At 40.1% G+C, this 13,816-nt stretch overlaps 1 protein-coding gene and 1 pseudogene across 1 annotated transcript; both read right to left on the reverse strand.

The window, feature by feature from the left end:
• Positions 1 to 615: 615 nt before the first annotated feature.
• LOC121765685 lies at positions 616 to 5,030 on the reverse strand (annotated as a pseudogene).
• LOC121763427 (transcription termination factor MTEF18, mitochondrial-like) lies at positions 4,701 to 6,765 on the reverse strand. Its single transcript, XM_042159437.1, has one exon. The coding sequence runs from the start codon at positions 6,697 to 6,699 to the stop codon at positions 5,059 to 5,061; it is 1,641 nt and encodes a 546-aa protein (XP_042015371.1). The 5' UTR covers positions 6,700 to 6,765; the 3' UTR covers positions 4,701 to 5,058.
• Positions 6,766 to 13,816: the final 7,051 nt, after the last annotated feature.

Here is a 13,816-nt window from a genome sequence, read left to right on the forward strand (position 1 = left end):
TGTCGAGGAGCTCATTCTGACAGTTTTGACTCTTGTCGAGGAGCTTATTTAGATAGTTTTTGCTCGTATCTAGGAGCCATCTTAAGACCATTCTCGGTCCATTCCAACTCAAACTATGAGCCCATTATTTTCATTTCATTTTTTTTCTTCTTGAGCATAATAACTATTGGGCCCAAATTTATTTCTCTCAAAATGAAAACGTGAAACCATCAGTCTCCTTTAGCATTGTGCTCCGGTCACCGCGCCTCCTTCGCAGCTGTTTTCTTCTCCGGTTAACTGGCTGCACGCACCACTATGGCTGGTAGAATTGGAGATGAATCTTCCGGTAGTCTACTTCCTCTCCCATTCTACCGAATAATTCTTCGACTGCTTCGACTCCTTTCCTGGTTGTTCTCTTCTCCAGCTAACTAATTATCCACCATCGTTGGTCCTCAACTTTCCGGTGGCAGTCTCTCCCCTTCATTCTGTGTGGCTATCTTCTCGGCATCCTTCAAGGCACCTATTTTTGCCCTCCATCATCTGTCCTTTTGCGTCATACTATTGACGCTCCATCGGTGTGTGGGCTGCGCCTTTGTAGTTTTCTCGCCCTTTCGTCATCTTTGGCCTTCACAACCATTATAGATTTGGAGAGGAGTTGTTCGGTCGCATTCTTCCTCTCCCCCTCGGCCGGACAAACCGTGAACTTCTTCTTATCTTGACATCAGCCTTCTTCCCCAGGCGTGGTTTCTCGAGGTTGGCCACTGGCCTTTCATCTTTAAAACTTTCTGTAAGGGACTCTTCAGATTCTCCATCTGCCATATTCTCAGACAGAAAAAATGGCCGAAAATCTGTTGCATGTTCCCGCATATAAGCAGCCACCATTTTCCGAAGCTCTTGGTAGTTATAAGGAGAAGAGCCTCCAGATTGGAGGGCCAACTGATTCTCAACAGCTCGGTGGAGACAATGCCCATCCGGCTTTATTTCATCGATGGTAAATCCAAGAGGCTCGAGCTTTTCTCTAACTTCTCATCTTTAATCATTCGATCACTCACAATTTGGCTCTGCTCCTCTTGTATGCTTTGCTCCCTGGTTGCATCCTGTTCGGCTCTTTTCTTATGCTTTTTGGCACTCGTACTGAGTTTTGGCTGCTCAGCTTTATTTGTGATTGAAACCCCAGCAATAGCCTTCACCACCAAGTCATCAAGCTTTCCTTTTAGACTGCTGCTACTGCTATTAAAGCCTAAAGAAGCCAGTTCATCGGCATGTGTTTCTTTAAGCTTTGTTGAGAGTCTAGCTATCTCTTCATCAACTTGTTTCTTCTTAGTTTTTTGCTCAGCCTTGCTACCTTTAGCAGCCGATTTTTCATTGCAACTTCCTTGTTTTGCAGATCAGTAGTCTCTTTCCTGTGTCTCGAAAGCACCTCTTCAAGTGTTTCTTGAACAAAAATCTGGGGCGGAGAACTTTGTAAATTGTGGAAATGTAACAATAATTCCTTCACAAAGCAGAATAGCCTATTGATATTTGGTGCAACCCTTTTTTGGGATTTTTTGGGTTCAAGAATCCGATTGAACGGTTCCTTTTTTTTTGAACAAACTAACGACGGATCGTTAGCTGCTCTGATACCATATTAGAAAATATAATGCAGAGAATAAAAGATTATTGCAGAAAGTAAAAGGTGGGGAGAACTTTAAAGACTACATTGTGAATGACTTGAATTAATTCTCTTCATGGTTACACCACCTTTTATAGGCTCTAATTCTAGTTATACATGGAAAATATATTCTAATTCTATAAATATATATTCTTGATTTGATTTTCCATAATATTTAATTGACTTCCTTCATTATTCTTGCCATAACTTCATCTCTTATTCCTTGTTCTCTAATTAATTGATTCTTCATTCCAACACATTTGTGCCTGCTTATTTTTTTTATTATTTTTTTTTAATGTGCGGGGGTTTAGGTAGACCCTCAACCCGTAAATAAGATCAAAATGTAATGTTCTAAAAACATGATCTTAGCCCAAAAGTGACTAAGATCTAAACAAGAATATGAAGATGTAAAGTAGATGCCCCACAAGTCGGAATCCTCCATTATATCAAATGAAAAAAAGATGACTAAATACATTAAAAGGGACCGTTACAACCTTATGCAATTTCGGTAAAAATTGGATCTTGCTATTAATTTATTGGTTTGTAAAATGATCTCACATAAGGTCTTTAAATTTTAGAAAAAATGAAATCAGAGGTTTTTTAGATGAAACAAGAAATCGAATTTGTACATTATGTTGCAAGTGGAATAATCGAATCGCTAGTTGGGAAAAAAAAGTCACTAGAACAAATAATAATAATAATAATAATAAATTATCTCTCTGAATTAGGAGTATTAAGTATGATTAGATAATATAGATAGACAGCAATATTGAAGGAATAAAACCAAGGAGCAAAATTAAGGGATATTGGTCTTTAAAATCACGAACTTTGTCTAAAATTTGGTATTTCCCATGAACTTTGTAATTGATTTATATTATCACAAACTTTGCATCTTATTTGGTATTTCCAAAACTCACTCAAATAAGATATATTCATCAAAATCTTATTTTATGTAGGCAACCGTGATATGTTTTATGATATTTTAAATTACTTTTTTAGTTCATAACATGTAGGATAAAAAGTCACGTTGAAAATCAAGTTGATTTAATTGTGTCAAGTACGATAAAAATGTCTCGGAAGTTAGTCAAATATATTAATAATAGACATGCCGTGAGAAATATCAAACAAAGTGCAAAATTTGTGATATTATATACCAATTTTAAAGTTCGTGGGAAATACCAAATTTTAGGCAAAGTTTATGATTTTAGGGACCAATTTCCCTAAAATTAACACAAACGATTGACATTTTTTAGCTACTAGGCCATATTACCATTAAAGAAAATAGTACTACTCCGTATTATTAATTTCATACCCAATAATTATAAGTTTTCAAAATTTTATATCTTGACGTATGAAAAATTACAGCTCAATATTTATAGGAGGTCTTTACTATCTATGATTAACAATTTGACATGGAGAAAAATAAATTAGGATTTAATGCGATGATATTTTCATATATCTATAAATGTTTATTCACAAATGGAATAGTATGAGGTCATTCGCAATAAGGTCGCAAATTGCGTCCACCGGTACAGCCATGGTTTGCGACTCTATTGCATCACTGTGAAAAAGGCCACAACCTAGGCCTGCAATAAGGCTGGAATACCAACCGATCTGCGCGGAGGTGAAAAAGACCACAAGCCAAGCGGTCAGCCGCGTGGAACGGTTGATTTTTCAACCTTATTGCAGGGCGCTATAACAATTACATCTCCTTTGTTCTTTTACTAATACTATACCTTTGCTCTTCTCCTAATTTGATCATCTTCCATTTTGTCTCCCAATTTCTCCCAATTCTGAGATTACCTGTGTTAATAGGCTTTAATGCATGAGAAAATACTTACATTTAATCCAACAAGATATTATAAATAATTTTGAGCTGAGTCACAATCAAAATTTGTTCGCCTAAAAAATAAAATTAATGAATTAAATTGTGACTGAAAATGATAATAGGATTATTGCATGTTTTGGTGAAAATTTGGGTCATGACCGAAAATGGCTAAATGCACCAATACCGATGTAGTACAAGAATCAGTCATATCGAACATAGATAGTACTTACTGGATCTAGTTTTAGTTCAATAATGATTGACATCCACTCAAATTCTCACACTGACACAGATGGATGGTCGAGGCTTATGTTACTAGATTTTTTGCCAGAATTTCCATATATAGGACTAATAGTGCTTCTAAATAAATCCCTAGAGACAAGTCTCAAATTATCTACTTACAAATTTTAACAACGAAATTGCCCATATATTTTAAACACTTTATTACCAAATTATTTCCTCAATGAAAAAAATAGTACTCCGTCCGTCTGCAATTATGTGTCCCATTTTTTTTTCTTTTTGGTTCGTCCACCAATACATGTCATATTTTCCTTTTACTATATTTAGTACTCTCTCCGTCCCAACTAAGTTGTGACAAAACTTTTGGACACGAATATTAAGAAATTGTGTTGAAAAGTATGAGAGAGGAATAAAGTAGAAAAGATAAAGAAGAGTAAAGTAGATGGTGGAATAAAGTAAGAGTGATTGAATGTTTTGTTTTTTGTTAACAAATGAAATGACTCAACTTAGTTGGTACATCCCAAAGAGGAATACAACTCAACTTAGTTGGGATGGAGGGAGTAAGTGCTAACTCATTTCACTTGCATTTCATATTTAGTAAATAGTAACATAGTAGTAGCAGTAGTATATAACAATGAAGCCTACCTTCTGAATATAAAAGAAAGAACACACAAACATTGTGAGAAAGAGAAGTTTTAGTGAAGGGGAGGAACTAGGCCTGTGTTTGACAATCAGCCAGCTCAAAGAATACACAATAGTTGATGAGCAGATAAGCTACAACATGACAATGTTCAAAGTTACATAAATATTGGTAACTGCAAACATCAATGAGTGTCCGAACCGGGATGCAGAAAAAGAAACAGCAAAGTACTTAACTGAATGCGGGGGGGGGGGGGGGGGGGGGGGGACGAAACATCGACTCCATGAAGCTACGCTGCAACATACCGATACAGTTAAATATATCAACGAAGCAGTTATACGGTAGACAACTATACAAGGAAGAAAGATTCAAGTTAGGTTCTTCTATCTCACTAGTTTCAAGAATGAATGCAATGATCAATTCTATTGCAAACTGAATCTTACAAAGCGGCTACATTCGTGTACAAGGTAGCGTCTTCAGCTCACGACTATGAACAACCAAATCTATAAGCAAAATTGGCCAGGAAGTTCACTAATACATGGTGTTTCCCATCTCAAGGAAAACCTTTTTCACTTTGCTCGGCCACACTACCCTTGAGCCCGTCAAGTCATCTAACGAATTATACACGACATTCGTTGCCTACAGATAATATAAATATCATTGGAGTTCCATCTCGTGGACGGAGCAACATTCATTGGATTTCTCAGGGGCTTGTAATTCCATCTACTTCTGTAGATGCTCCCACATCTTAGCTGCAGCTAGGTTCATACGAGAAATACGAGCAATGAATGTTTGCTCACTAGTGGCTACTATGGTGGCCATGGAGTAGTTCTTTTTACAATAGCCCTGCTCCTTTAGCCATTTGTGGAATCTGAATCTTGGTTTGATTCGTTTCTCCAAGTCATGACAAAGATATCCAGGGAAAACGTCTAGGTACTGCAGCGAAGCACCCATTTCATTGCAGAAGAACTCGATTTTCTTTTCCAGTTGGCCCGGATTTTGGTTGAGAACTCTTGGCGCAAACTTCAATATAGCACAGAGTCTAGAGTATTCGACCCCACAGGAGAGAAGGATATCGAACCTCTGCTGCAGTTCACTGCGAGAGCTGTGCATTTGAGACAAGGCTTTAACTGCAAATCTATTCTCTCCAAAACCAAGGCTGTGAATGAAATCCAACTTTGTTTTCATATAAGCCCTCGTTCTTTTGTTTTCTAATTTCCTCAAGCCCTCTTCATAGTGCTTATCCAAGTCCTCGCCACTCGGCATGGTATGAGCAGTCAACAAAGCCGGATCCCCGTTTTGAAGTCTCTCAAAGAACCATTCTCCAATATCCATCGCCCTCATCACACTAGGCACATTCTCTAATTTATTCCTCCCAAAAACATGAGGGTAATTCTGTTCGAGCGACTTCAACTCTTCCTCTTCCATTCCAAAGTGCGCCAGAAACCCCGAAACTGAAATGACCTGATCCCCAAGATCAAAACCAAAGATCTCGGGTCTCGACAAAAGTAATAACCCAACTTGAACTCTCCCAACATTCAACCTACAAAAATACTCAATCTTGCCAATCAAATGCTCTTTTGAGTACTCAATAAATATATGTTTGCTCCTTCCCATCAACTCTCCAACTTTCCCCATCTCACAACCCAAGTCATAAAACAGCTTGATTTTCTCACAAACCTCCAACAAAGCATCCACATTCTCATCAACACCACTCAACAAATCATAATCTAACATCAATATCTTCAAATCACCCAATAATCCATCAGCATTGCTATACAAAACTTGAGGAAAGGCCAAGCCTATACTAATCACACTAACACCATTAAATCCAAAACCCTTAATTTCTTCGATCCTCCTCTCCAAATGCGATGGATCAACTTTGAACACCGAACAATCGTCTCTACAAAGCAATCCTAGTTTCTTCCAAGGGAAACCCATCCCCCCCAATGCACAGACCACATCAAAACGCTTCCAATCAGAGATAAAGAACGTATTTTTAGGCAAAATGTCACGCGCGGTTTCACTCTCGTCATCACAGATCAATCCAATGCTTTCTAGTAAGAAATCGAGTTCGTTGATTGGATGGTACCTGAGGAATCGCTGGAAGGAGCACGAGAAATTGTGAGGCGAAAAGGGGATTTTGGACACGACGCTCCAGAGGCATTGATGCGAATTTCTGGAGATGAGGTCGGCGTAGATGAAAGGCAGAGCGCGGGTTGTGTGGAGGTAGTCGAGAAGCGCCGCCTGCGATTCTTGGATGATTTTGGACCTGTGTTTCCATGGGATTTTGGCGAATGGTTTTGCGGCGGCGGAGGTGGAGAAGAAGAGTAGGGAGACGGTGGTGGCTCGGCAGAGTAGCATAGCCAGGGTTTAAAGAGTGGGAAATGGGAATTTTCATAAATTGGAGCTCAAAACCCCATTGCCATGGCTGGCTTACTTCTCTTGCTTCAGTTTATGATTCGAATATATTCTTATAATTATTATTTGTAAAAATGTTTGGCTAAATTTCGAGTTCAAATTTACTTTTTTACAATTCAGATAGTACTTATTTGAGAGATTAAAAATGGACTTACTAATGAGTAGAGTGACACCAAAACTACGGGAAAATCGGGTTTATGGGGAAGTTTACACTAAATATTACGTAAATGTACCCATTTTGTTATCTATTCCACAAATGGGAAAAACGCCAACCACATTGGCGTTTTTATTAGTAAATACGCCAACGTCATTGGCGTGTTTTAAGGTAAATACGCCAACGATGATGGCGTTTTATACTTGTGCCGTATTTTGGGTGTATGCTCTCGGATTGTAATTACGATTAAACACGCCAACTTGGTTGGCGTGTATAAATAAAAAAACGCATTTGTAAATGGCGTGTTTTCTTTGTTGAAACGCCGAACATATTGACGTTTTGTAAAAGACGCCAACCGGAGTGGCGTATTTACTTAATCATAAAAAACGCCAACCTGAGTGGCGTGTTTAATCAGACTGATATACCAGGCGTTCCTCCCCCAAATCGCGAAAACCTCACAACACACAGCCTTCGCGATTTCTCCAGCTGCGCGCCTTCTCTCCGTGATTTCGGCCTACATTCATCAATCGGTGCTATTCTCCCCCAAATTCATCTATTTTATTCGGTTAGTATGCTTACCTTTTACATAATTATAGTAATTGGTGGATAGCTAGGGTTTGTAATGGGTTGTGAATTGAGTAGAAATATTATGCATTTTGGATTGGTTGAATGATATTATTGTTGATTATTATGTTGGATTGTGTTGGGTTTAAGTTAATTTGTGTATAAATTTGATTATAAGCCTAAACCCTAGGGTTTTTATAGCTAAAAAATTGGGCAAATTGTTTTGATTTATGTGGGTTTTGGTTGATTAGTTTAGATTGTTAAATTTGTTTATATTGTTAGGTTTGTCAAATTGAAATTGGACAAATTGAAAATGTTAGGTTAGGCAAAATTGAAATTGGTAGGTTGGGCGAATTGTTAATTGAAATTGTTAATTTTGTGTAGGTGAATTGGTTTATGATTTTGAATGTGCAATGTTGTGTAACTTGCTTATTTGATGTTGGTGTTCAATTTTGTGATATTGGATTAAATTGTATCTAATTATTGAAATGGTTTATGGTTGGTTATTGTTGAATTTGGTTTATGAAATTGGATTAAATGTTATGGTTGGTTATTGTTGAATTTGAATTATGTAGGTAAATTATGGCATCATCTTCAACCTCTCGTCGTCGGCTTGCATGTGGTCCTGCGGATCCATCTGTATTATATTTTCAGAGACAACACGTCTCTAACAACATATGGGCAGGAGTTCCATCCGAAGATGTACGCTGCCGACGATTTGAAGGAAAAATTTGGGATGTTCCCATCCAGCAATATGTCTTGGCAATAGTGGACCAGATGGGGTTTGGGGGTATGTTAAGGTGTGGTAAACCAAAAGAAATTGACCACCATCTTATCACAGCTCTGATTGAACGTTGGAGGCCAGAGACTCACACGTTTCACTTTCCAGTCGGTGAAGCGACTGTGACACTGGAAGACGTGGAGGTCTTATGGGGCCTGAAAGTTGATGGAGAGGCTCTGACAACTTACATCCCCCCGACGGACGCGGGATATTGGACGGACAGGTGTATGGATTTTCTAGGATTCATACCGGAAGCATCCGAGTTGAAGGAAATGGCTTTTAAGCAGACGAGCTTATCGCGCCAATTGAGGATTGAGCTGTCTGATGACCACGAACACTACATATATGCTCAGCGGGCTCGTATCTATTGTCTGCTATTACTTGGTGGTCTGATGATCCCCAACGCCACCGAAAATAAAATTCCGTTCTTCTACCTACACTTTTTCATGGATATAGAACGGTGTTCTACATATAGCTGGGGTGGGGCGACGCTTGCTTGCTTGTACCACAATTTGTGTGAAGCGGCCGTTGGTAAGAGGACGGATGTAGGGGGAGCCTTAACTCTATTACAACTTTGGGCTTGGGAGAGAATCCCAAATATTAGACCGAGGATGCTAGATCCCGTGCATACAGACTATCTACCATGTGCAAGCGCGTAAGTTGTTCATTAATTGCGTTTTTAAACTTAATGTTCATCAATTTTCGTGTTCTTCGCTCATAATTTAAATTTTTTAGATGGAATGGCCCGGCGTCATATGTAAAAGCACCCGGACATTGTGTTGAAAATTTCTGAGATCAGTTCTCCATGATGCATCCTAATCAGGTACTTCATATATTTATAAAATGTTTTTGGTTTTTTGTTTTTTGTTTTTATGGAAATTATTTTGAAAAATTTGTATCACATGTAGTTTATTTGGAGGCCTTATCTCCACCGGGAGTTGCCGGAAAGTTGTGATACCGGTCGTCCTATATGGATGTCGATCACAACGCTTATTTGTTGGAATCTGGCTGAGCCACACCTGCCACACCGAGTGTTGCGCCAATTCGGGATTGTCCAACCGTATATCCCGGATCTCCCCCGGTTCCACGGTTCTGATTTTTTGAAACAGGATCGCCGTGGAAAAGCTGGTCGGAATTGGGTTCAATGGCACGCCAATTATATACAGGAGTGGGACAACAGACACTTTACGATATGGACTGATCTGGAGGACAGTACTGAGCCTGTTGCAACGGAAGAATATATGAATTGGTTTCGCCAGATCACTGTGGTGTATTTAACCAAACCCGGCGTGCATGCTGAAGAGGGATTCCACGAAACCGCATCTTCTCATAACTTTACGGTACATTATTTATACTTAACTAAACCCTGATTACTTATTCAAATTCATATTATGATATGTACTTAACTTTGAAAAATTGTAGGTGGAGACGCTTCACAAAATACGCCACTTTCTAAGTGGCCGAGCTGCGACAGGACATTTCTGTCCGGATATGGAAACCATTTCGAGGATGGTTGAAGAAGGACTGCAGATATCCGGGGAGCCTCAGCTGATGGACTACCCTCCTTCGCAGCGCTCTGCAATGGACGTGGACGTACCCATAAGGCAAAAGGCAAAACGACGAACCAAGCAGAAAACCGTCCGCGGAGAGTCGTCATCTCAGTTCGTACACAACTCCGATGACGATTTTGAGGACCCACCTCCACCGAGCTCTGCACTTCGAGGCCGTCATTCTATTAGCCATACCGGTGGTACCGGAGAAGATATTGGCCTCAGTGATGTCCCCGCTTCTCCACCGCGGTCGTCTGTGCAGGAGGATCTTGAGAACGCTGTTGTTCAAGATACTCCTCCCTCAAGGATCCCTAGATCTACATCTACTATTGGGAAGGGGATACGGCGTCTGTTTATGCGGAAACGTCGTGACGATTGAACTAATTTGAACTCTTGATATTACTGTAATTTGATATTGATGTTTTTTCATTTGATTTGAACTCATTGATTTTAAGTCTTTATGATTAAGTCTTTGGATGTCTGAATTATTATTTCCTAGTAGAAATGAAAATGAAAACATGCAAATAAAGAGATATTGGCGTTTTTGTGAATGTAAGTCTTTGTGAAAAACGCCAATGCTATTGGCGTTTATAAGTTAGAAGAAATTTTTCTAGTTTTTTTCACGACGGTTCTGAACAAACACGCCAGTCCAGTTGGCGTGTTCATTAAAAACGCCAATATGAATGGCGTTTTTAAGTTAGTTTATATTTTGCCCGTTTTTTCTACAACGAATGCGGACATTCTGAACAAACACGCCATTCCCGTTGGCGTTTTTAATTAAGACGCCATTCCCGTTGGCGTGTTATTTAAAAACGCCAACGCCATTGGCGTTTTTAAGTTAGTTTTTTCTTTGCTCGTTTTTTCTACGCCGAAAGCGGACATTCTGAACAAACACGCCAGTCCCGTTGGCGTGTTTCAGCAATAACACGCCATTCACGTTGGCGTTTTAAAGTGAAAAGACGCCAATTAAGTAGGCGTCTCTTTAAACACGCCACTCACATCGGCGTGTCCTATAAAAAACGCTCCCACAGTTAGTGTTTTTAATCATTTCATCATTATTCAATATATAAGTACATACAAATATTACCCTATACATTAGTCCAAATCTTGCTAAATACAGAAATCCAATATTACACAATGCATACGTTCAATTGTCTCGCCTTTTCCGCGTAAAAAAGCTACGGATCCCCTTCCCGATTCTGGCGGTTGAGAGTCTAGACGGAGGAGTCTCTCGCACAACGACATTCTCTAAATCAACCCCAAAATATTCGTCTCGCACAGAAGACCGATGTGGAGAATGTGGGACATCACTGAGACCGATGTGTTCGCCTGTACCACCAGTGTGGCTGACAGAGTGACGACCTCGAACTGCAGATCTTGGTGGAGGTGGAGGCATAAAATCGTGATCGACATCATCAGTGTGACTGACAGAATGACGACCTCGAACTGCATATCTTGGTGGAGGTGGAGGCAAAGAATCGTCAGCGGCATCATCTATCAACTGAGTATCCATCCTTGGTGGAGGTGGATGCATAAAATCGTCAGCGGCATCATCTACCAACTGAGTATCCATCCTTGAATGAGCATTCGGGCAGTTGCGCCTGTCGTGACCTGGTTGACGGCAATGTTTACATCGGCGTCGGGCTCGTGGCTGGTCAGCTTCACGGACATCCATCTGATTAGGAATCCTAGTAGTACGGTATCGACCGCGACTTTTAGGCATTAACTGAGCTCGTGAATATTGCAAAGTCCATTCAGGCACGGCCCAATAATCTTGGTGTCTGGGTGGATTGAACACCGTAGAATATTGGTGTACCCAAACACTTGTGCGGTATACGGGATCAACAAGCGACAGCATGTTGTCGTTTCTAAAACGCGCAACTGCCGCTGCATGTGAACATGGAAGTCTCCACATCTGCCACTTTTGACATTTGCAGTGCGAGTCCAAGTACTTTACCTTCCACTTATTAGCGCCCTTTCCACCAATTCGACGCTTTGTTCGAACCACATAATGCCCTGCAATTGTGTTGGGTGCTCTCACATTATGCAATTGACCTTTTGCATCATTTTTGCACACCTTTTCATGCGCCCACGGGGTAAGTGGTGTGGCACACTGTGACGAAGCAATTGACCGGTCATTGAACCATTCTATTGTCCTCCAGAATATCATATCAATGCAAGCTTTAATTGGGAGTTGTCTTGCGCCTCTCAACACATTGTTGTAAGATTCTACCATATTAGTGGAAACCTCACCCCATCTTTTGTGTTTGTCATACGCCAGATTCCATTTTTCTAACTCCACGGCATCAAGGTACTGCAAAGCCTCGTTGTTGACGTTTCGAAGTAAACGACGTCTGATCTTAAACTTGCGCTTCTTGGTAGCAATACAAATTTTCCAAACAAGTCTTTTGACCATGATACCTTTGTGATTCTGCAAAACATTCTTTCTAACATGTACCAAGCAAAATCTGTGATGACCCACATTGGGTTCTTCTTTCCATATGGGAGAATTCATTGCATCTATGATTCCCACATGCCTATCAGATATGACACATATTTCATGCTTTGCTACATGAAGTCTAATGCGTTCCATAAACCAATTCCAACTTTCTTTGGTTTCCTCATCAACAATGGCATATGCAACAGGCAAACATTTCTTATTAGCATCAAATCCAACGGCAATAAGAATTTTACCTCGACATCGTCCACGTAGATGAGTTCCATCAACCGTTAAAACTGGTTTGCATAGTTGAAAAGCCTCCACAGCTGGTCCAAAAGCCCAGAATACGTACTTGAATACCTTGTTCATACCATTGCTTAATATGTCATCGTGCATCCATTCCACAATTGTGCCAGGATTTTGTCTTTGCACTTCATTCAAATAAGCTGGTAAAACTTTGAACGACCACTCCCATCCACCGTATACAAGCTCAATCGCTGTCCTCCGAGCATACCATGCTTTCTTGTAACTAACTTTGACATGAAATCTATTTTCAATATCCGCCACAATTGCTTTTACCTTGTAGCAAGGATCGTTTTCTATCTGATGGCGAACACTCAACGCTATCATACCCGACGAAAGATTAGCGTGGCCATTATAGTTACGATCCCCCATGCAAGTATGAGCAGTGCTGAACACTCTAATTTGCCAGTGTTCATCATGCTTCCTCAGTGTTGCTCGGCACTCCCACAAACATTTAGGTAAGGACGTATCTTTCGGATTTCCCTGTGGCCACTTACAAACTGCATGCCATCTCTTTCCTTTACTTTCAACAACTGTATATTGTCGGATTTTTTCCAAATGCCAATGAGTCACAGCTGCCTTCAATTCCAACTTCGTTCTAAATTTAGTATGCAAACCGACATTGGTAGGATCCTTTTCACTCCAATAATGCACACTGGGATCATCACGCTCAAAGTTTTTGGGATCAAAACTATCATATGGACCTGGTAAGGTGCGAAAGTAGTTGATTCCAGGCTGTGGGAACTGTGGAACTACTCTTCCTCCAACTGCCCTTCCACCAACTGATGTTTCTCCAACTGCTGTTTCTCCAAGTGGAATGGATGGTCTTGAAGCAACAAATTGTTCATCATCCGACGGATCACCATCTGAGTCTGTACTAACCGTGTCGGAATCTTCAGAATTATAAGGTGATTGTGGATCAAGAAAGTCGGCTTTATCAGGACCTATTATGTCCTCCACCACATCACAATTGTCACGATCCCCTAAATGCACGCCTCCAGCTTCAAAATCTTGTGTTGCAGCTAAATATGGTTCTTCGGCTCTCGTAGACGTACCAACATCAAAATCTTGTGTTGCAGCAAAATATGGTTCTTGGGCTCTCGTTGACGTACCAGCATCATAACTTATGACATGATGACTATGATGTTGAGTAATTGCCGAATACTCAACATATAATTCAATTACACCTCCAATAACCATACTCTCACTAAACATTAGATGCATGCATACTTCTTCTAGTTGAACACCTATAAACGTGACTCCGGATC

The sequence above is a fragment of the Salvia splendens genome, chromosome 14 (assembly GCF_004379255.2).
Source record: "Salvia splendens isolate huo1 chromosome 14, SspV2, whole genome shotgun sequence".
NCBI classification, from domain to species: Eukaryota; Viridiplantae; Streptophyta; class Magnoliopsida; order Lamiales; family Lamiaceae; genus Salvia; species Salvia splendens.

Bases quoted from the DNA above. Each gene is read 5' to 3' on its own strand.
- LOC121763427 (XM_042159437.1), bottom strand. From the start codon at position 6,699: ATGCTACTCTGCCGAGCCACCACCGTCTCCCTACTCTTCTTCTCCACC.